Source organism: Carassius gibelio, chromosome B22 (assembly GCF_023724105.1).
Source record: "Carassius gibelio isolate Cgi1373 ecotype wild population from Czech Republic chromosome B22, carGib1.2-hapl.c, whole genome shotgun sequence".
Classification (NCBI taxonomy): domain Eukaryota; kingdom Metazoa; phylum Chordata; class Actinopteri; order Cypriniformes; family Cyprinidae; genus Carassius; species Carassius gibelio.
This window is the reverse complement of record NC_068417.1, coordinates 14,872,816-14,898,070: the sequence shown is the minus strand read 5'-3', so window position 1 is coordinate 14,898,070 and position 25,255 is coordinate 14,872,816. Positions and strand designations below refer to the sequence as shown.

The window sequence follows — 25,255 nt, the reverse complement described above, 5'->3', positions numbered from 1 at the left end:
TCTCTAACAGTTTTAAGGTCTGGACTTTGACTCGGCCATTCCAAAACATTTACTTTATTACTTTTTAACCATTCATTGGTAAAACGAATTGAGACTCAGTTTTCGGACTGATCTCCTCAAATTTTCCTTTTGAAATTGATGGTATGATTCAGAATTAATTATTCCATCAATAATGGCATACAGTCCTGGCACAGATGCAGCAAAAGAGGCCCAAATCGCCACACTACCACCACCATGTTTCATAGATGGGATAGATTCTAATGCTGGGATGTAACATAACAATTCTAATTTAATCCGAAAACATATATTTTGGCCATCCACAACACATTTCTACAATAAATAAAAACAAAAAATTCTTCACACTATAGTTGTTCAGTGTTCTACTGATGATGGACTCATGGACATTAACAGATAAGTTACCCTGGGGTAATTTGCGACCTTGTGGACTATTACAAGTCTTTGTTTGGAGTTATCTTTGATGGTGAACCAGTGCCGGAGAGGGTAACAATGGTCGTGCATTTCTTCTATCTGTCTGACTGTGGATTTGTGGAGTCCAAACTCATCAGAGATGGTTTTGTAAACTTTTCCAGCCTGATGAGCTACTACTAACTCTTTTTCTGAGGTCCTAAGAGTTCTTCTTTGTTTGCGTCATGATACACCGATACAGCTTTAATAGATCCCTGTTCTCTATATTAAACAGGCCACACTGACATGTATTCTGTTCTTATAAACTGAGCAAATAAACTTTTTCACTTTCAAATTAACTGCTAATCCTAGAAATTTGCATACTTTTGCAAAGATACGTAACACCGGATGTGTTATTTTTTTTTTCTCAATAAATAAATGACAATTAAACTATTTTTGTCTCATTTGTTTGATTGGGTTCTCTTTGCATGCTTTCAGCACTGCTGTAATCTGTATAATCTGATTATATTTTGGGTCATATTAATGGAGAAATATAGAAAATTCTAAAGTAACTTTCAAGCAGCAGTGTATATATACATATTCTTTATTCGTATCATTTATTCTTGTTTTGCATTGCACTGTAATGACCTTGAAAAATATAACCAGAGAAACCACAAGTTCATGGATCATTGATTTTATTGGTATAAATGCAGCCTTACTACAACAAATTACTATGTGAAAAGTATTGACTGATCAATTTATGCAATTTCTAAACATTGTTAACATTTTTTTTTACTGCTGCTACATATAATAAGAAACCAAAGTACTCAACAAATCATAAAAAAGAGCATTATACAAATATCAAAAAGTTCCATTAACCCAAGCACCATACTTGAAAACTGTGCTTATAACTTTGAGTGTTAAACTTTCAAAGTATTTTCAGTCCATGCCAGACAAAGAATATACTGGTGTTTATGATATTAAAGTCTGTTAATATAAAAAAAGTGAAGTATTTAGAATACATTTCAAATATTTCTTGAGCACAGCACAGCACTGTTTAAAGTGTATCTATTTGTACATTACAACACACTGTTCAGCTAACTATAACTCTTCCCAGAGTTAATCAAATCTTGAATAAGGTCTCGCTCATTCTTTAAAAGGCTCTGGTAAAATGTGTCCTTTATTTCATAACCTGCTGACAGAATGGAGTATAGTTTTTCCATTTTCTCATTGTTTGTTGAAGCTGCTATGATGGTTGAGTATTGCTCAGTGCCAATCAGTGGACGAAGGTCATCTATGATAAAATCCACCTTCTCAGCACGCTGAATGATCCTCTTCTTGTGTTTGTCCACAAACTGAGCAGCTGCAAGAAAAAGAGAATCAAATATTTTACTTTAGACACAAACTGATGCTTTGTGTGAGGGAGAGAGAGAGAAGTAAACACAACCTTCAATAACTAAAACTAAAGAGGTTCTATGAATATAACAACTTACATTTCTTAACATATCGGATGTTGTAGGCAACAGGTCCTCTGATGGTAAAGCCAAGGTAGAAGGAGACCAGGTCTGTATTATACACACTGGCCGGATTGTGAGGTGAAACTTCAATTTGGTCTTGACCTCTCAAAGCAAACACCTTATGATTTCTGATCTCTCCTTCAATACGCTGAAGACCTTCAGTAGTCTCCCCGACGAGGAGATTGGTGTCTTTGGTCTGGTGAACCAGTCTCTGCAAACCTCCACCGTTCCCAAGGAAGAAGAGAGGAACAAGGTAGCGAAAGCGAAGGTATTTGTGATAGGTCCTCTCATATGACTGACGCATGTATTGGACACAGACTTTCAGGTCTGGTGTGTTGCCTGTTTTCTTTTCACCATCAGGCCAAAACAGCAAAAGGACCAAGAGGTAAAACTCTGGGCTTCTGTTTCTGTCCTGTCTCTCCCAAAGTTTCTGTAATATGTCCTGGAGCACCTGGAGTATTTCAGAGTTTGCAGACTTCTGACTCAAGATGGTGTTGGCAAGAATGTAGTTTTGAGCATCACTCTCAGTTTGAGAATTCATATGAATCTCTCTCAATTGTTCTGTGATTTTCTCCAGTTCAGAAACACTTGAAGATATTGTGATATGGCTTAGAGTGGAGAGAAGACCTGCAAAGGATCTGCTTAACTCTTCATCTTCTTTTCTAATGTAATTTTTATAGCAGTCCTCAATGTCTCTCCAAATGTACTCTGGTTCACTTTTATCTATCTTCAGCTTTGAGTATTTAAGAAAGGTCTCAAAAAAACTCAATTTCTCTTCAATTCTTTGCCTTAAACTTGTGAGGAGAGATTGGTGTTCTGTACTCTCTTCAGAGTGGATTAAACTGTGAGACTTTGTTTCTTGTCTGAGCACTTTGGACCATTCTTGGTTAACTTTGTTTAATTTGTAGAAAATAATGTTTGCTACCTGTATGTAGCCAAAAAGCCCTCTGTAATTAAAAACAGTTGAGATGTTAGTCACACCGTCCTCCTGCGTCCCTGGTTCTACTTCCTTTTCTGCGGTCTCTGCTTCTTCTTCAAAAGCTTTAAATGCTTGCTTTCCGATCTGTAAAATGGCTTTAGAACGTTTTGAAAGATTTGTGTTCTTCAGTTGGTTTTTGTAGACTTGGCCAAGTGTGTCTCTGATAAAAGAATTATTTGGTTCCCTCCGAATAGCAGTTTTCGCCCATGATGCAGCTCGTTCATAATCTGTTAGTTCAATGTAGTAAAACCGTGCAAGAGCTTGTGGAATAAATGGATCGTTTGGAAAGGTCATAGCCGCATGTCTGAACAGTCCCACACACATTGATTTGTTTTCTTTCTCCTTAATGTCTTGGATAAGGTTGGAGAATTTTTGAAGTTTTTCTTCTCTCTCACCTTCTGGCAGATGTGTCTCACGCTTTTTTAGCAGCTGTTTAATTATTTTCACCAAGTAGGGTTGGACTGTTTGAGGGCACAAGTGTGAGAGGAGATTTATGGCTGTATCGCTCAAGGTTACACCAGCATCGGTTAGTAACCATAGACACTTGTCAGCGATCATTGGATGTGCCATTCGTATACATCTGTCTTGAGATTTGGCTCCTCCAGAACATGTTGAATATATGACCAGAAGATCGGCAAAGGCCCCCATTTGTTTTTCTAAAGTGGGATGGCCAGAAATGTGATTCTTCTTATCCAAGAACTCTAGGCACCAAGTCTCAGTAAGGTATGAGCCTGGGGCATATGAGTTCATCAAAGCCAAAAAAGACAGTATTTGAGCGTTGCGAGGTCTCTTTTTTGTCTTTAAAGGTTTGAGATATTCGCAAGCCTCCGTAATGTAAGTTTGGCTGAAATTACTCTGCATTATGTTAAAGCCATGAAATTCCTTGTGACTGTCGTGTCTCTGAGAAACCTCCATATGCTTGGCATGAAAATTTTCCTGCTCTTCTTTAGAAAGACTTGTACACAACATTAGTCTAGCCTTTTTTCGAAGGCAGTTCAAAATGATGACCACAGGAGCGTTTGCGTTGATGTTGCTGTGTTTTATATTTTGGATCAAAATTTCTCGCAGGGAGTTAAATTGCATGCCATCATTTTCTTCGGTCTGTTTGTTGTCCACAAATAGAAGGACTGTGTTCTGGTTTTTTGAATCTCCCAAATTAAACAGATGTATTACTTGTTGCGCAATTGCTTTCGAATCTGATGTTGAATCGATTACTCGTGCACATCTGAGCTTTTTCCTCAAGTCCCAGAGAACTTGCATTGCCAGTGTAGTACCTCCACTGCCCGGTTGATGAAAGAGATTTATGCTGGAAATGCTATGGTTTATTTCGCTTTTCTTTTGTATAAGCTCTGTAATTTTTGTGTATATGTCCCTCTTAACAAAAGGTGTATGGTTTTTCTCAGCACAGTAGAAGTTCAGCCATTGTGGTGGGGCTCCTCTGTAGAACTCTGCTTCCTTCTCCAAGACGAGCTGAGGATCAATATCTTCACCTTCAAACATATTTCCCCAAACAACATCAAGACTTGAGAGTTTATCTCTTACTTCAGTCTTGAGTGGAATCTGAGCACCATATTTGTTTGGGACTGTATACAACTCCATTTGAATGACAGATAACAGATGATACCTTGACAAATTTTCCACACACGTGGAATTTTACTAATTTTGTCTATGGAAAACAAGAAACAAATAAAAAAATAATCACTCTCAACATATCTTGTAGGTATAATTTCAGACGCTAAATGAAAAGTATTTAAAGTGCACCCAAAGTATATATTTTAACACAATCATTCAGTATATCTTCAATTGGACTAGTGTATAGCAGTTTAGTATGCCAAAGGCACAGTTGCAGTATATTTTTGTGCTTCTTCGGAATGATATGAAACTTGATGACTTTTATGTCACTTGGAATGTGAACACAGAAAAAACAGGGCATGATTTGAACAGGCTAATTGAGCGTAACAAGAAGTAGTCACACTCATGGCCTTCGTTGACAAATGACCGACCATAGGAAATGAATGGGAAATGGGAAAAAGTAAAAAATACAGAACATTTTTATGTGTACAATGAAGGGGTGAAACTTAAACATGTATAGTGCAAAATCAACACACCCACTCACACATGTACAGACACACACACACACACACACACACACACACACACACACACTACTGGTGAGACTGTAACACAGCACATATGTAAATAAAATCAATAATTCAACTACAATGCGGTAAGAAATGTGGACAGTGAGGAAGGGGTAACACTCTAAAACATCAGGAGTGTAAAACAGATACATACATTCACACACAATCACAGACACACACAAATACAGAGTTATACACACTCAAATTAATTGGTATGGCTTTAACCACATATAGCCAAACTGAGCCAGAAGACTGAAATAAGAGTTTAAAATCAGATCAGACCCACAAAGATAAAGCTCTGATAAAGCATTCCTGTTTTTTGTTTTGTTTTATTACATTTGTTTAGAATTGTAATGTTTTGTGCAACAAAATGCATTCTGTGTTCAGGTTTGAATGTAGTAATAATAATGCAAAAACCTCCACAACCTAAGTAAACAATTATTTATAAAAAAAACAATAGGGAATTCATAAGCCTCTCTATACACTGTCTCCATACACATAAGCCTCTCCATACACTAACAGCCAAATTTCGACAGTAACATACTGTTTTTCATTAAAACAGTGCATTCTGGGTAATATTCATCATTTTCGAGAAAGAAGCCTGGTGCTATATATCGTAAATTAACAACGTTTAAAGTCGACACTCAGCGGCTGTGTTTCAAATCACACCCTACACCCTCATCCTCAACTATTCCCTACATGAGTTTACTAATATAGTCCACATAACAGAGAGAATGAAAACTAATGAGTGAATTCAGACAATGATGAACAGCTGGTGTTAACGAGCAGAATCACTGAAGAAAAAAGAAACAAGACAGACACAAGAACAACAACTGACTTCAGCCACAGCCTTAGATGGAATCAACTGAAGATTTAAATGAATGAGATTTAGATGATAATGTTACTGTTTTGTTTGTAGTCACCGATGTTGAGATCAGTGTTTGCTTTAGTTGGGCTCCTGACCCTTGACTTTTGTACTTTAAATTTTGATTAGTTGCTATATTTGTATCTTTATGATACATCTGTTACAGCAATATTAATTTTGATAGTCAAGTGATTATGGCTGTTTCTGTCAGGCATGATCTACTAGACTGACTTAAAGTGTTGCTATAATAATCAAATATTAATTTGGTGTTGAAATATGAGAGTGAATTACAAGTTTTTTTTTTGTTCCTTCAATTTTATAAGATTGAACAGTAATGTAATAACCAGAACATATGTATTTAATGACAGTTTGAGTTTTAAATATTTTGGGAAGCCGTGTCCGCAACACTCAAAGAGAGACATCAACAATCAGCATATGAATCTCAACAATGGTGACAATCAAAAGGTTCATGATGCAATGCATGCTGGGTACCAGCACAGGATAAAACTCATCCATGACTCCCAGCATGCATTGCGGCATGAATAAATTATACCCCTGAATTGTTAACTTATTTTCTTGAATTTTTATGTCCTTATAATTTTGCTTTTGTCTTAAGTTTTAATAGCATATTTTGTGATGGTCAAAACTAATCTGTTTATTTATTTTGTAGATTATCACCATTGTTGTGATTCATACGCTCATTATTGATGTTTCTGTCTAAATTACAGAAAAGTTTTTTTCATGATTGAAATTTTCTTAACAGTCTTTCATAACTTTATGGTTATAAAAATAATAGTGTTTGTTCTTGTCAATCTATAAACAACAATGCCAGATTTTTTTCTTCTGTTTACTTTTTTTTTTTTTTTTTTTGCTATAACAAGTTCCAAAGATGCATTGTTACAGTTTATAAAAAACAACCTTAGTTGATGAAAAGTCACAGTCAAGAGCCCAACTAAAGTAAACACTGATCTCCATCATGATAGTGAAAAAAAATAAAATAAAACACCTAAACCAATTTAACTCTCAATAAGATCTTCTTCAGAAATAAAGTCAGTCTGGTTACTAATGTGAATCTGGTGAAGCTGTTTTAGTAGCTGTTTAATCAGATCTTGAGAGATTTGATGAATTCTTTTATTTCAATTGATTTCATCTAAGGCTGTGGCTGAAGTCATTTGTAGTTCTTGTGTTTCCCTTTCCTTTAGTGATTCTGTTTGTTAATAGCAGGTGTTCATCACTAATGCTCAATCATCAATTAATCACAGAATTATCTCATTAACTTACTCAAACACTGTAGTGTGCACACATTACAAGTGTTCATTTAAAACGGAGGATTTTGTTGTGGGGTTTAAAGGGTTAAAGATTTAAGATTAAGAAAAAACAGCATGAAACATAATTTAACAGTAATAAACTGTAATTAATTTACAGGAAACAAACTGTAGAAAAACAGTTATTTACTGGAACCCCTGCTGCCAGTAAATGACTGTTTTTTCTACAGTTTGTTGCCATTAAGTCAATGAAAAACTGCAATATACTGTAAAATGTAAATGTCAGATTTACCAAATGAAAAAAAAGTAAATTTAACTAAAATATTTGTGAACATCCAAAGAAAAAAAATATGCAAAGTCACACATTTCAAACACTGAACTCAACTGTATTAATGTGTGTTTGCACAAGAGAGATCTGTTAGTTTAATGTAGTTTTGGAGTCAATGATACAGTGGTGATCTCTGTGTTAAGTACTTCAGCACATACATGTGTGCTATAGCTGACAATGAGCTGCAGTGATATGAGTAAAAGTCATGTATTTAGTTACTTTACTACTACACATTAAGTATTTGCATTTTTATATTAAAGGGGGGTGGGGGGTGAAATGCTCGTTTTCACTCAATATCCTGTTAATCTTGAGTACCTATAGAGTAGTAATGCATCCTTCATAACTCCAAAAAGTCTTTAGTTTTATTATATTTATAAGAGAAAGATAGTCTGTACCGATTTTTCCCGGAAAAACACGAGTGGCTGGAGGCGTGACGTGTGGGCGGAGCTAAAGAATCACGAGCGCGAGTAGGCTTTTGCGTTGAGAGCGCTAGAAACTGTGACATTACCGTGAGGAAAAAACCATCATCCAAAACAAACCATGGCTAACAGTCAGATTCAGCGTATATTTATGATACAGAATCAGGTCCCGAGGCTGAAATTGAACAAGAGCAAACAGCATCAACGACTACAGCAGGACGTCTCTATGTGGTATGTATTGAAACTCTATATAATTAAAAGTCAGTTTGGCTTTCCATACCATTAACGGTTGCTAGGGTGTGCTTTGGTGTCAATGACTTGATTGTTAAGGAAACAAGGAAAGAATGTCCACCTTAGTACACCTCAAGGATTTTGATGAGTTATATTTAACAACTGCACATATATACATTTGCCAAATTAAATGTGTGGTAGATTAATTAAATTAAAATTAAAGCTTAACATTTTTGAATATTCCTCTTTTAGCGTAGGTAAAAAAATAAATAAAAAAACAATGAATTATTGGAAATAGCATTAATAATTAATTAACCCTCAAAAATCCACGAAACACGCAAATAATCCTAGGCAGCAAAACATTCCTATGGTGGTTTCATTCATGTCTTGGTAATCACAATTAATACGTTGTTTAGAAAATTAACATTAGGAAGCAATGGTACCCGCTCTGGGTTGATTACAGTTTCATTTGATCATTGCCATTGTTACTTCATGTTCTGCCTTACAATCTAAGGCAAATCTAATGAAAACAATGGTAACACTTTATTTTGATATAGCCTACTTTAGACATTCTACTAACAGTATGTAACTTTGCAGTCATTAGAGTATTAGTAGACTGTCTGCTTAATATCTTCTAACACTTTATGTTGATGGGTCCACAACATACAACATACTGACAATGAGAAACTTTGCAAGTATATGTCAACTTATTTTTTCCCTTAACCTACATTAACAGTCTACTCTGAGAGTTAAAAACACATAGTTGGAAATGAATGAGAATTAGATGACAAGTAGTTACAAAGTTATTTATAGTTAGTAGAATGTCTAAAGTGGACTATTAAAATTAAATAATTTAATTAATATAAAGTGTAACCAAAATGGTATCTACCAGCATCTGTAAATAAATAATAATAATAAAAAACAATTAAAATAAAACATATAAATGAATGAAATAAAAGAAAGTTTTTTTTCTCTCTTGTGGCAAAACACTAATGTGTGCTCTGATTGTTTTACAGTCATGCAGTAGTATGTAAAATTACATGTTTGGTTACATTTCAAACAAAATTAGTGATATTCTTTGCACTATTTATTAAATATTGAATACATGCCATGTTAAATACACTTTCATAAGGTAACAAAACTCCAAAACAATTCATGAACAGTCTTACCTTTCCGTTAAGAGTCAAAATGTAGGCAACAGTTAAAGGAAGCACATGTGATTTTATAACCATGGAATGAAAAAAAGTCCGACCCCCATTCCATCATTAACTGGTTAAACCTGAAGTTATTGTTTGTTTAATGGTTGGGTGGGTGACAGTGCAATTAAAAGCATTAAATGAAACTTAAGCTTACAAAGACAAACTGAAACCTTGCATACCTTTGCATTTCCAGAGAAATAGATACAGAGTAGTAAGAACGGGTGTTCACCAAGAACCAAGAAATAGGGCATATTTTTAGTATATAATGCTATAATGCATTTATATTGACAACTTAGGTTTTTTGTTGTTGTTGTTTATTTTTCCTTGGATAAGGTGTCCAGATACGTTTTGGTGCCACTGTTTACATGGGTGAAATCATGTTGGTTAAAAAGAGGAACATGTTAACATTTGCATGTTTTTGACAGTCACTTTGTTAAAATTTGTATTGTTACCCAAACCTTAGCAGTCCAGAATATTTTTTCTTCTTCTTTCCGAAGAACCAATTTTCCAGATTTGATCCGATCTGACAGCTGAAATCCAGTTGGATAATTTTGGAAGAGCAGGGCTCTGGTGATTGAGAATGAAGTGAGGGAGTGACACAGACAGATGAAAATTAAACTTTCTTTATGCCTAAATCTGCTGTGAAGTTAGTAATTTTTAAAAAGACAGTGATTCATACATAAGCTTGGGAAGCAGTTCTGACTTTTCCTGTAAAAGGAGCGTTTCACAATAAACACCTCTAATATGTCTCCATCCTTCTTCATCATAGGAAGTTCCTGAGGTTTGCTTTGGGGAACAATAGCTTATCAACACAGAGTTCTTCCTTTCGGCCTTGCACTCTCACCCCACACTTTCACAAAGTGTGTGTATGCTGCTCTGGCTCTTCTGTGATCACAGGGCATCCACATACTCAACCACACCAACAAATTGGTTGATATTATCTCACAACCCAAAGTCACGGCCTAGCGGTGAGAGAGTTTGACTCCAAACCCTAGGGTTTGAATTTCCCTTGAAATTGTAATTGCGATAAGTAATTAGGGTTATCACAATTTACACTGAATGATGTTTAAAACATATAAAAATAAACGAGCTGAAAACACTCTAACTAAAAACTTGTAGTGCTTTTAAATAGTATGTCAACTATACGTAGGATTGTTTTTTTCTTTAAATTATAAAAAAGTAAAAATATGAATGGTATTATAGCATACTAAAACTAATATTAAAATAATGGGAAAAACCCTTAAGATAACACTTATAAATAAATAAAAAACGCATATTAAGCAAACAGTATAACATACAGTAAGTGGATTTGGTACGATTAATTTACGCTTTGAGCCATTACATAATTGTGGCATCTGTAATTTGTATCATAATTAGATATTACATTAATTGTGCAGCCCTAACTAAAGTACATTCCTGTGGTAAATCATGCACTGCTTGTGGTAAACACACACACTTTATGTATAAATTAAATATTAGGGAATTTATAACAAATGTTTGATACTGTCTTAACAAAGAAATTCAGTGGGAAACAACCAGCAGTGAACATTAATATTAACCCTAATATAAGCACTGATATAAAAAATTAAATTGGATATTAAATAGTTAATACTAGTGGATTAATAATTTATTGAATGCTGAATTCAGAAATCATTTGGTTGCATGGATCAGGCAATAATGTAAAGCAATAATAATAAAGGAAAATATCAATCTCTTTAATGAAACAGTCTATCTCTAACAGTAGCAAACTATACATTGCATTTATTCTTAAAATAAATCCTAGACATTGACATTGGGGGCAGATGTGGCCTGGTTAGAGAGTCAGATTTGTAACCCGAAGGTTGCAGGTTCGAGTCTCAGTGCTGGCAGGAGTTGTAGGTGTGGGAAGTGCATGAACAGCACTCTCTTCCACCCACAAAACTCATAGATGAAGTAACCTTGAGCAAGGCACTGAACCCCCCAAACGCTCCCTTGTCACTGGAGAAAAATGGCCGCCCACTGCTCCGGGTGTGTGTTCACGGTGTGTGTGTGTTTCCTACTCACTGGTGTGTGTGGGTTAAATGCAGAGCACCAATTCCGATTATGGGTCACCATACTTGGCAAAATGTCATGACAAATAACCTGTCAGACAAAAACAGGATATGATCTTTAAAACATCTGTGAGATCAAGAATAGTTATTGTTAAAAAAAAAACTCATGTTTCTCTTGCTTGAGCTGGAAATAACTCTCAAAACAAGCAGAGCTTGTCTACAAGGTCACAGCACGAGTTCATAAGATCATATATTTATAGTAAGATGCATATGCCCTTGAACGTCAGTTTTACATTTCACAGACACAAGTGCATGATTGTTGAAAAAACAACAACTGTTAAAATCATAGGCAGAAATGGAAAAACGCCTTCAACCACATGCTATAAACACAAACACACTTTTGACACCTTAGAAATAAACTCATGAACCGACATCAAACACAAACATGCAGCAGCAGACACATTCTCATGCAGATGTTTGTCTACCAAACCACATTTCACAGAATGAAGCGGTTCACTTCGACTTGTTTTGATGGAACATGTCCTCAATTCATTTTTAGACCTAAAAATGAAAATTCTGCCATTTACTCACCCTCATGTCATTCCAAGCTCATAGAACTTTCATTCATTTTTGTCCATTTAATGAATAATATTAATACCATTTTTTTTTTTTTTTTGTGATTTTTACCAGTTCAAGAACTCAACCATAGATTCTGAATGAGGGTGTCTCAAGAGTTTCTTAATGCAAGTCGTCACATTAATGTATTTGGGACTGAAGAAAATGACTGAAGTTTGATCATCCTCACATGATGACAGGTATATACTCCACATGTTCCTCCTCTTCGTGTTTCTATAAAAACATGAAACATACAGTAGTGCTAAAATTGAAAGTTAACACATTTTCTTCAAAATACCTATCGTATCTCTTATGCTACCACTATGAACTCTTTTGGGGTAAATAAGTTATCATTTTGACATTTCTGCACCAGTGACAAGCTATTGCAACCAAAAAGAGATACAATTTTTATTCTGAGAGTGTCCCCTAAAGTGCGCAGGTCTGTGAATATGAAAAATATGGCCCCACTTTATATTAGGTGGCCTTAACTACTATGTAGTTACATAAAAAAAAATAAGTACAATGTACTTATTGTGTTCATATTGTATTGTAAAACACTTTTGCTGCTATTGAGGTGGGATGGGGTAAGGTTAGGGAGAGGGTTGGAGGTATGGGTAAGTTTAAGGGTGGGTTTAGGTGTAAAGTATGGGTCAACAGTGTAATTATAAATGTAATTACAGAAATTAAATACAGATGTAATTACATGTAGTTTTTAAAAAAAATATATATATATAAATACAATGTAAAAACATGTATGTACACAATAAGTACATTGTACTAAATTATTAATTAAAATGTAAGTACATAGTAGTTAAGCATTTAATTTGCTTAAACTAGTAAAATTTTACATCAATAATTACACTGTTGACCTACCTCTACTCCTTAAACCAGACCACCAAACCTATCCCTATCCTCAATCGTATCTCTCCTTAATAGCAGAAAAGGTGTTTTGCAATTCAAAATGAACAAACTATTTACCACAATAGGTAACAATTCATTATTTTATTATTAAGTACATACTGTAGTATTTAAAGATATATAATATAAATAGATATATAATATAAAGTGGGACAGTGGAAGTGTTTGACAGATCACTATACAGATAAAGTTTCTTACCAATTTCCGTGTTTTTCTTCTGTAGAACATTGTCTCAACATAAATTATTTCTTCATCACAAGTCTGATCTGTTAAAAGGACAATGACAGTAGATTAAAACACAAATAGATATTTTTGTATATCAATATTTTATTATTAAATTAGAAAATTATTAACAGAATTTATTAATTTGGCATTAGAACAGTTCACACAAACAAACGACAACAACAAAATCTTTGCAGAGTATGCAATAATTAGAACACTCGTAACTTTTTTTATTTTTATTGAAAGTTACATTCATAGAAATGTTCATTTGAACACCAGCAGAGGGCTAAATCTTTAAAACATATAATATTTCTAAAGCTATCCTTTGATTAAAATGCTTAGAGTGTTTTTATAATACTTGTTTAAAATCAGTAGAAAACACTAGCCTTCTCGATCGGTTCTTCGACATTTCCTGTAGATGCAAAATATCCCAATTACAGCCACAATCAACAGAGATCCAGCAGGAGCAGAAATCAACACTATTAGAGGAGAGTCTTCTTGTAAAGGAGAATGTGAGTCCAGTGCTGTAGGAATAAAGTTAGAAGTGAATGTGTCAGTCTGATTTACAACAAAATACAGAAATCATATCGTAAAAGTGCTGCTGTACCTGAACATGGTTGACAGAGTTTGCTGATGTCCAGATGTGTGGTCTGGTTTGTGATGGGATTGTTGATCACACAGCTGTAGCTGTTTTTCTCCTGATATTCCACCTCCAGAGGTAGAGAGAGACTGATGCTGAGATCAGACACACTGATGCTGGACAATAAACTGTTTCCTTTGTACCAGGAGAGATTCACATGACTCACATTCACCACTGAACACAACAATGAACAATTCTGCTGTGATGATGAACATTGTGAAGAGTTACTGCTTATGACAGGAGCAGGCAGACGAGCTTAAAAATGGAGAATAAAGATAAATCTGAATAAATCATATATTTCTGGTCACACTCAGTTCAAACAAATTTCAGATGTTAAAACTTCAGATGTTACTGATGGTGTTCCCCAAGGCTCAGTCTTGGGGCATCTTTCTATTCATAATCTATTTGCATTTAATCATTTAGCAGATGCTTTTTATTCAAAGTGACTTACAAATGAGTACAATAGAAGCAATCAGACCAATGAGAGAACAACAACAGTATACTAGTACCATGACAAGTCTCAGTTAGTCTAGCACAGTACACGTAGCTATTGTATGTTTTTTTTTTCTTTTTTTTCTCAAGTATAGAACAGAAAATAAAATAAAAGGTAAGTGCTAGTATTAGTTGGTCACGCCCGGGCGAAAAAGATGAGTCTTTAGATGTTTTTTGAAAATGAGTAAAGACTCAGCTGTTGGAATTGAGATTGGGAGGTCATTCCACCAGCTGGGCACAGTCCAGGAAAAGGTCAGTGAGAGTGATTGTGAACCTCTTTAGTATGGCACCTCAAGGCGTCATTCACTTGCTGAACATAAGCTTCTAGAGGGCACATAAGATTGAACTAGTGAGTCTTGGTATATTGGTTTAAATATATTAGTATTCACTACCACTGTCAAATATTTAGGAAGTATGGAATTTATTTCCAGTGCTATGCCGATGACACCCATCTCTATATGTCTTCCAGCTCTATATGTCTTCCTAATACGGTATTTCCTCCTTCTTCTCCGTTAAGCTGTTTAGCTGAAATACAGAATTGGTCTTCATCTAATTTCCTTCAACTTAATAGCGATAAAATGGAAATTCTTCTTGTGGGTACGAAGTCTAATCTGGTAAAATCTGGTCGTTTTCTGTAACCATTGACAAAGTCAACAGTTTTTCCATCCTCTCAGGTAAAGAATTGGTCTCAACCTCGATAGCAATTTAGCTTTCAAAAATCTAGGAATAATAATATTATCCATTTGGCCAACTTTCATTTGCAAAGAATAATTCATATTCATGTATTTTTGTCAACCAATAGCACTGCTATTCTTGAACATGCTTTAGTTCATCACGTATTGATTACTGCAACTTTATTCTATATCGTCTTCATTCTAAAGCCTTACAGAAACTGCAGCTGGTCTAGAGTTCAGCCACACAAAATATTTCTGAAACTCCTTTCATAGAACATATTTCTATTCTCCATCACATGCATTAGCTTCTGGTTAAATATTAAATTGAATTCAAAATTATACTTCTTACGTATAAGACCATTAATAATTTAGAATATCAGAAGTATGGGATCTATGGTTTATAGTTACGCTGCCCCTCATTTGTTGAATGCCCTTCTCCAGGACATCCGTAACAGTGACAGTCTTCAAACTTTTAAATCACAGCTTAAAACTCATTTAAGCAGGCTTATCTATAATTGTATGTGTTGATTAGTTTTAGTTGATTTCGTTTTATTATTTAGTATTTTTTTATTATTATTATTGTATGTCAGGTCTGCTGTTGCCTGATACTATGGGGAGATTTGGAAGTTGCCTATAAATAAATTGAAATCTAATCAATCTAATTTTGGTCCAGTGTTTTGAGTGAATGTATCTTTGATATTAATATATAAAATTTGTTAATATGTAAATAGTTAATAAAACAGGAATCTGTGAATGTTTGGACAGAGGATCTCTACTCACCATAGATCGAAACACTGAATGTTTTCGATAGCAGTTTTGCTCCACTAATCTGTAGTTTATAAAGTCCAGCATGTTCAGTTGTGATGTTTGTGATGGTCAGAGATGCAGTCTGTTTGTCCAGTTTCAGTCTGTCTTTGAATGTCTCATTAGGACCATCATCATATGTGGAGAAGATTTGCTTTTTCTTTTTTATTTGAGCTATCATAGAGTTGTTGGCTTCAAAATTCCACAGTACGTCATTGTCTTCATGTATTTCAGTAACATCAGTGTTTAGAGTGACACAATCTCCCTCAGTCAATGACACTGATTGTATTCCATTTGTTTCAGCCCCAAACACACCTGAAGAAATGAACAAGAGTGAATTAAAGTCCTGGATGGTTTCTACAGCCTGAAATCAGTTCTAGAATGAATTGTTTAAATATGAACTGAATAACATCTAGAGCAGCAGCAAAGGGAAAGGTGAGACATAAGCATGAATCAATATAGATATAAATTATTTAGAGTAAAAAACAATGGGTGAAGTTATATAATTAATTTAAAAATTACAATAAAATAACACAACAATTAACGATTGAAAGTTTAATTCTGTTCAAAAATGTGAAAACATTCTAATATATATATATTTTTTAAATAAACAAGATACTGTGATCGGTAGATGAAACAGACTAATTGAATCTCAGTTAGGTTCCCAAATCTTCTGTGCAAATAATTTCTATGAAATTCTCAATTATTTATGATTACCACAAGAGTATTTATTAAATTTTTCTTTTTGAGAAATTGCTAGGAAGAATTTGCATTCGTAATGATTTAAATAAAGGCATTTACAGTAACAAAAGACGCTTGGACTTTGAAATCGTTTCACTGGTTGGTTTTGACTTTCTGAGGAAGAGAAATGTACGGTCACAATAGAAGGCTTAGAAATTTACAATGAAAAGAGAACTGTATCAATGATATTGATTATGTGAAATCACACTGTTAATATGCTTTTAAAACTTACCCATCAGACTCATCCAGCACAAACAGAACAAGCAGAACAAAAGAAACGTGTGAAGCATGTTGTTTAATTGTTCAGTGTAAAGTCTGATCTAATGTCCGCTGCTGTCTGCTGAAAACACTCAACCTGATGATGATCTGGTGATGAATCCTCCCCCAACAGAGGTTAATGCTCAGTTCAATATAATGTCCTGAATATCTATCTATCTATCTATCTATCTATCTATCTATCTATCTATCTATCTATCTATCTATCTATCTATCTATCTATCTATCTATCTATCTATCTATCTATCTATCTATCTGTCTGTCTGTCTTAATCTTCATCTTCATCTTCATAATGGCAGTCTGGCTGTGGTAAATATATAAAAGCACAAGGATATTACTCCAGTCATGAGAAGAATATTAATCTAGCCAACTCTCGTGCTTTACAAATGGTTGTATTTGCTCAGTTTAGTCAATTGTTGTGCACGGAAATGCAAAGTTCAAAAAGTGCCTGCTTCTAACAATACAGGTCTAACATGAGTGCAGCTTCTGAGTCAAACCGAGAGCAGCTGTGGTCGGTTTTCTTCAGAAATGTGGTTTGATCTGCTGGGTGGACAAACATCTTGTGCAAAATAGAACAGAGCACGACGTTTGTAGGTGAAGAGCTTCTTCCTGCTTTTATGCAACACTCAAACACTTTTACCTACAGAAACACTGTATCATGACAAGAAAGTGTAATAGAAACACAGTTATAATTCTAATGCATATTTAAGACTTTTTCACATTTTTATAATAAAATGGTTTAATACTGTGTATGGAAAGCAGTTGGCAAAAAAAAAAGAAGAAAAAATGTTAGGGGGCCATTAGAAGTCTCCACCCACTTAAAAAAAAAAAACAAACAAAAAAAAAAAAACAACCTCAACAGCATTCTACATTAAATTCTGCTTACTTATCAGAATAAAAATGTGCTTTATTGTATATGTTAACACACATACAAGGAATTTGTTTATAAAATACAAAAAAGACAAATAAGTAGGTAAGGAATGACAATATACAAATTGACAATTGTATGGCAGGTATATTACAAAAAGCAGTTATGTATGTACAGGTGTATTATGTGCAAAATTTAGTCAAGTCTCTGTGTTAGATAAATTCAAATCTGTGTGTTAGATAAATAAGTGTATGTGTATATAAATATAAATAGTGTGGTGTGTTCCACAGTTATTATCAGCTGTTCATAAGATGGATTGCCTGAGGGAAGAAACTGGTTCTGTGTCTGTTCGTTCTAGTGCTCAGTGCTCTGTAGCGTCGACCAGATGGCAACAGTTCAAAGAGGGAGTGTGCTGGATGTGAGGGGTCCAGAGTGATTTTGACAGCCCTTTTTCTCACTCTGGATAAGTACAGTTCTTGAATAGAAGGGAGAGTTGAACCGATGATTCGCTCAGCAGTCCGGTCTACTCTCTGTAGTCTTCTGAGGTCAGATTTAGAAGCTGAGCTGAACCAGACAGTTACTGAAGTGCAGAGGATGGATTCAATGATGGTGGAGTAGAGTTATCATCATATATACACATACACATATATACACACACACACACACACACACACATATCAGAGCTCTTATTGCAGATAAGACATTTTATTATATCAATAATTTTATATTTTGTATTACTTATTAATTTATTTATTTATTTTTTTTTTTTCTGTGAACCAGAATTTGCTTAAAGGACGAAGGCTCATCCATGCATAATACAGAAGACTCACAGTGAGACGTCTATCAAAATAACTGAGGCTGCCAAAGAGACATCAGCATTTTTAATATGATTTTTTTATTTTAACCAACGTACCACTTTTGTTTTTATCTGCGAATCTGTGATCGTATTTGAACTTGAACCAGAGTGCGAGCTTTTCTGTTTGATTTCTTATTGATTATTGAAAATATAACTCTGCAATAGTGCTGTAAAATTAATGTGTTAATGCATGCAATTATTATTATTTATAGAGATGTCCACAGTGTATTCTATCTTGTAATTATGCCATGAGTTCACTCATGAAGTTACCAAAAAGGAATTTAAAGCTGATTTAACTGCCAGCGTGCAACCTTTTTTTAATTTACTCCAAAACTTTAAAATTCTACGAAAAAACTGTGAGCAGAATCGCTAGTTTTAAAATCTTCCCTTTTAGCTTTTTTTTTTTTTAAAGGAAGCTTTTACCTAGTTATTTTGTAACTGTCTGATTTTTCTGTTTATTAACTTTTGACAGTTTGTTTGTTTGTCTAGTTTGTTATTTTGTCTTTGAGTGTATTTTACTGTTATTAATGCACTGTTTGTATAATTTGAGGTCTTGATTATATTCTTGTGAAATCTCTCTCTCTCTCTCTCTCTCTCTCTCTCTCTCTCTCTCTCTCTCTATATATATATATGTATATATATATATGTGTGCGTGTGTTTGTGTGTGTGTGTGTGTGATGGATGCTATTTAAACACATCTGATTCACTCATATTTACTGGAATTTAACAGTAGGAGGCAGAATTTTGCCTCATATTTGAAGATGAGACCCAGATCTTGCCCTGTGCTTATACCTTTTCAATTTGTGCATAACTTAGTCTTTTCCAATTAAATTCTTTTCATCAAATTTCCTGGACAATGTAAGGTTAGCAAAAAAATGAAGGATATGATACATGTTTTGGCTATGCCCATCCTTATTATTATATTATGTCCATCCCAACTTATTTATTGGCTATCTATCTTTAATTTATATTCCCTAGTAACAAATCATAGATAGAACCTTTCCCTTTGGTGGCACTTTTTGGACTTTTTCCAAATTTAGAGGTTTTGTAATGTATTGTAAATTTAGTTAGTTTATATTGTAATTATTTATTTATTTGTTTTTATTTGTTTGTTTGTTTTATTCTCTTTTCGTTAGGTTGGGGGATAATAATTGTGAACAAAGTTATGCAACTTTTATTATTGCATTATTTATATTCATTGAATAATAGGCTGTGCAATAAATTCAATGAAATACTCTTAATAGCTGGCCCTGTTTTTATCACCATGAAAGCAGAACTTGACAGTGCTCAAATAATTGTAAAAAGCTGGACATTCGGCTCCACCCACTGGCCTCTGAAGTAAGCAGCGGAATTTACTTTCACTTTCCATGGCAATGGAGTCCACACGGGGACTAAACACTTTGTTTCAGCAGAATCTGCATTCATTTCATTTCAGTAGGAAAGTGGTGAAAATGATCTTTGTTTTTCTCACATTGACTGCATTCCTTGTGTCTGGTAAGACATCTGTCTGTTTATTACATTCTCAGTTCGTGTACATCGCACTGCAATATTTGATCTCTTCTAGATCAATTACGAGTTTATATCTCACAATGGTTAATATTTCCTCAGAATTGCAATTCTGACTGACTTCATCAGAGAAGAAATCAGAGAAGAAATGCCATTTCAGAACAGAAATGTACAGATTTTGATTAAAGATTAAAAAGATAAACTTTTTTTTTTTCAAATGGACAACTGTTGTTCTCAGTTTGATTGTGTAACCAGGATACCAGATATATATATATTTTTTAATTTGTAAATTATGTTTAAACTGTGTATATGTGTATATGTGAAGTTGGTATAAAAATAAAAATAAATTGTCTATAAAAATGAAAATAAGTGTAGCACTTGCACTCATTTTACTATTTGTACTTTATCTATATGAGGCGTTTGCCATGTTAAACAAATCTTTTCATTCACCGCCTCAGTTTTCCTTCACTGAAGTCCCTCATCTAACTCTTGTGTGACTTTGGTGTCTTTTCCTGTCTGTTAAAACCGACTATAGGCCAAGCCAAAAGTGAGCTGTTAAAGGGATGGTTCACTTTCAAATTAATTTTTGGTATGTTTTAGCTTACCTCAAGGACATCCAAGATGTAGCTGTCTTTGTTTCCGCAGTAGTTCCCATTTTTTATATCAGTTCAAACCAATCTTGTCTGTGACTCATATAATGGAGGTCTATGGTCACCACCTCAAAGAGCATGCACAGAGGAGTTCAAATTAAACAATTCCCCATCGTAAGTACACATTGATGACCTAAGACACGAAACGAGCGGTTTGTGTGAGAAAACGAACAGTATTTATATAGTTTTTACCTCCTGTACACACAACTGATCACTCAGATCAGTTGGACGTGGTTGTGTACAAGAGGTAAAAACGATATAAATACTGTTCGTTTCCTATAGAATATCGACTGTATAATATTGAGTTGTAAAAGATTGTCCACAAGACACATGTACAGTACGTTTGTCTTGCGCTGTTTGTTTGCATTCAGACACGTGTGACATGTTATAAATCACACACACACACACACAAAAAAGATATCACTTTCCTGTTGTGTTTTTGTTTGCCACGTAATTAACTTATTTATTTATTTTTTTTTTTTGCTTCAGGTGTTTTTGGTGTTGGATCAGATGATGTGTCAGTGTCAATGAAGGAGGAAGATTTAGTCACTCTACACACCGATGTTAAAAACCAGCAAGAAGAAATTATATGGTATATTAATGACATTCACATCGCTCAAATCACTGGAGCTCTCAGTCTATCTGTACAGATGTTCAGTGTAAAGAGAGATTCAGAGACAGACTGAAGCTGGATCATCAGACTGGATCTCTGACCATCACAAACACCAGAACCACTTACTCTGGAGATTATACACTACAGATCATCAGCAGCAGCATCAGTGAAAATATCTTCAGTGTAGCTGTTCATGGTGAGTCATTTATTAAATGTCTAAAAACATATATTAGTTCTCTCTGTATAGCTTAATTCACATACACTATATAAATAACTTCTTAAAGATTCCAAGAACATGAACAGCTAAATTTTAATTTGTAGATTTAACTTAAGAAGTACCATTTATGAGCTGTGTTAGCAGTTAGGTTTTGCTCCGCTTGTTGTGCTCTGGTAACAAAGACACCAAATAATCTGTGATCCGCTTCTTTAAGATGAGTGTTTAATAACAGACTGAAGCTGGATCATCAGACTGGATCTCTGACCATCACAAACCAGAACCACAGACTCAGAAGAGAATATAAACTACAGATCATCATCAGCAGATTCAGCATCATAAAGAGATTCAGTGTCAACTCAACTGTCACTGGTGGGTATAATGTATTCATTCAGTGCATTTTCCTTTCAGCAATTGTAAAATACAGTAAAATGTTTTATATAAACCCAAAAGAGCTTTGACTCAATATTTAAATTATATAGGCTACTGATTAAATAATGTCCACATGCACATCAGAAGACACAGTTTTCAAATTGAATTCTAGTTTAGGTTTTATTGTGGATTTCTGTCAGTATTTTGTCTTTAAATGTTTATGTGCTGACAAACTGCCTGGGAGCTCCTCAGTGGTGAAACTCCTCCTCCTTCAATCAGTGGTGAACCAGGTGGAACAAATCTTCCAGGTAATCTGAGCGTGCCAGTACCTGGCTCTGTTGTCTTTAGATCGCAGTCAAAGGACCATTTAAGGCACCACAAGACCAAGGAAACCATCTTTTTCATCAAGGTGACTGTGCAAGACCAAGCCTTCCACAATACTGTGAAGGACAGCCGGTAAGCGCCATATTGGCCATGTTTGTCTAGACTGACTTAAGCAGCGCTAATGGTACTCTGGAAAACACAAACTCTTAACTCTTGTTGACTTTGATAGGACTTTTGCAGTGGTATTGGTAAATTCAAATGTTGTTTGTGGGGTATAAAGGAAAAGTAAGAAAAGCCAAATTCATTGTTTGACAAAGAATGTGTTTGAAATGGTTAAAATTAACTTAAACTTTGTAGAAATCTTAATAAACCAAGTTCTTAATTCAGTTAAAAATGTATAGTCTAAGATTATTTGGCTAAAGATACTTTGTTAAAGCTGTAGTCGGTAGCTTTTGACGCTCTAGCGGTTAATAAACAGAACTGCTTGCGTGTTGCGGAAGGACATTGTAGCCGGAACTACTTCTCTCTGTTTATGTCTATGAAGAATCACAAAGGTACTGGGTTACTCCGCCGCGGTACCCCCGAAGTTGTCAAGAAACAACCAATCAGAGCTGCGATCCGTAACTTTTTTTTTTTTTTTTTTTTTTTTTTTTTTTTTGTGTGTGTGTTCAAAGTATACAAAAATGTATATAATCGAGTAAACCATGAATCCATTTTTCCAAACTGTGTTTTTCGCCTTTCCTGAATCACTAGGGTGCACCTATAATAAGTGTTTATATTTGGACTATTTTAGATTGCTTCAGGGGTACCGCTGCAGAGTAACCCAGTACCTTTGTGGCTACAATGTCCTACACGCAAGCAGTTCTGTTTATTAACCGTTAGAGCGTCAAAATTTACCGACTGCAGCTTTAAAAGAACATTCAGAAAATTTAAAAAGATTTTGTTTTTGTAAAACCTCTAGTTGTTTGGCTACAATGATGCCTTAGAATGATTATTTACTATGAAAATACTACTTTAAAGTGGGAACCTTGTATTTTATAATGACAGTACTGTGTTTATCTGAGGTGAATGTGAAGAATTTTAATTTGGCTGTCAACTCCAATAATTTGTATTTGTCATTTCGTTTTAGGTTTTTCACCTGTTTACTGCTATCAAGGAATGGTAAATAGACAAACAACTGTTGCCATGGCTGTTTGAGTGAAATCCAGTTAAAAGCTTCATGTGGAGGGACTGTCCTTTTCGAGTGGGGAATTGCACAAGAAATAGATCCGAACTTGACTGTTTATATATTAATTTTATGTGAACGTTTGTATTATGGCTGTTTTAAAACTTGAATTTGAACTTGAATTTTAACACAAGTTTGTAAACAACCAAATGTTGACACTGATGTCCGAAATTAGAAAATATCAGTCAAAGACTGATACATATTGGATGGTCTATCATTTTAATAATTCTAGTTCTAATAACTATCATTCCAGGTTCAAGTCTGTCTCCAGGTGCTGTAGCAGGAATATGTGCCGGTTTTCTGTTGATAATGGCTGCAGTTATAAGGGCTTATTTGATTTCTTCTCCCAAGAGTCAAAATGGTGGGAAAGGTGAGTATTACAAAAAGCTTATGAAAATGGCATGAAAGGAATCTTTGAAAGAAGTAAACGTGTTAATAAATCATTAGTCATATTGTTTATTTATTATCTTCTGTGAAACCTGACTTGCTTACAGGACAATGGTTCATCTGCTCATCAAACTGATGCTTTTTTTATGTCATGTAGTTAAATTGGAGGAAGGTAAAGGCTATTCTTGATACTGTAGTGCTCCAGTAGTATATTAAGTGTATATATCTTTTGAAGAAGATCTGATATTAAAGTGATGTATTACTTTTATAGTGGGAACAATGTATGTTCTAAATATTTTGGGAAAAGCTACGGACTTGCTAAATTGCTTTATGGTTTATCAATGGATAACTTAAAAAGTGGTCACTGTCATAATAACCAGAATATGAATTGTAATATTGATGACTGACAAAGCAAACATCAGTTCAAAAATGATTTACATCTGCTTACTTTTCTGAACAGGAGCATTTGTGCATGGATGCGTGGATCCTTTTTTAATGTACAATCTTTTTTTTCTTTTCTCTTTTTTTTTTTTTTTTTTAATGATGCAGTATAATATTGACGTCAGTTGTAATGGGTACTAGAGTCCAAATTCAAAACATTGGAGAGTTATTTCTACATCCCCTTGGCTCTGTCTCAGACTCGATGGTTATGCGGGTTGCCAGATTGAGGACATGCAACAGGAACAAGCACTATTTACAATGTAAAGCGGTGGGCCTTACACTGTACAAGTATCAGCTAAAGAGTACGCTTGCAATGTTTACATTGCCAATGATTTTTAGGTCGTTATTATCTGAAATCTGCATGATTTACAGTGGGCTTTTTTTTTTTTTTCTTTTTTTTATTAAATGACTGACAATGACCATCAAAATCAGGATATGATCTTAATAAAATAATAATAATACATAAATGAAACATAGGGATATGCATAGATTGAATTATTTACTTTAAAATGATTTCTAGACCTCATTAATATCCCTTATACATCGCATATTAATGGTAATGCGGAGTAAGCAATTGTTACATTACAAGCATGGTTTATTCTGTGGGAATATGATCTATTCCTCTGTTGGTAAAATGATGTTATATTTTCATTTCTGAGGGTGTTTATAGCTGCTTTCGTTCCATTGCTTTGTACATGGTGTGACGAGTCCCTCGTTACTTCCACTAAGACCGGTCAGTGGGTGTGGTTGGAAGGCTCGTCAACGGAATTGTGTACACCTGTTCCTTCCCTATATAGTTTCAGCTCTGTTTGGTGTGGAGTGTGAACTCCCGGTTGTTTGGTTTTGCTTTGGCTATTTTGAGGTTATGATTAGTTTAACTCGGTTCTGTTGGATGCTTGGATCATTCGTTTGTTTGAAGGAATCGTGTTTTTTTTTCTTTATGTTCTTTATTTATATTAAATATCTTTGTTGCAAAATACCAACCTGACTATGTCCTCCTTCCCATTTGTCACGGCTTTGAGCCGGTCGTGACAATGG

The 25,255-nt window shown here is 34.5% G+C and overlaps 2 protein-coding genes across 2 annotated transcripts in view; both read right to left on the bottom strand.

Annotated features, from left to right (window-relative positions):
• LOC127987218 (SLAM family member 9) overlaps positions 1 to 17,172 on the bottom strand; it is a 198,872-nt gene extending 181,700 nt beyond the window's left edge. The window contains exons 1-3 of the mRNA XM_052589493.1: positions 16,718 to 17,172; positions 15,721 to 16,059; positions 13,742 to 14,029 (exon numbers count right to left, since the gene is read on the bottom strand). Coding sequence (XP_052445453.1) covers positions 13,742 to 14,029; positions 15,721 to 16,059; positions 16,718 to 16,775 — 685 coding nt within the window. The 5' untranslated portion in view covers positions 16,776 to 17,172. The remainder of the gene's footprint in view (positions 1 to 13,741; positions 14,030 to 15,720; positions 16,060 to 16,717) is intronic.
• Positions 1,100 to 4,946, bottom strand: LOC127987192 (sterile alpha motif domain-containing protein 9-like). Its single transcript, XM_052589445.1, has 2 exons — positions 1,899 to 4,946; positions 1,100 to 1,768 (listed from the first exon to the last, which is right to left on the bottom strand). Exons 1-2 carry the CDS (start codon positions 4,498 to 4,500, stop codon positions 1,503 to 1,505), a joined length of 2,868 nt encoding a protein of 955 aa, XP_052445405.1. The 5' UTR covers positions 4,501 to 4,946; the 3' UTR covers positions 1,100 to 1,502.
• Positions 17,173 to 25,255: the final 8,083 nt, after the last annotated feature.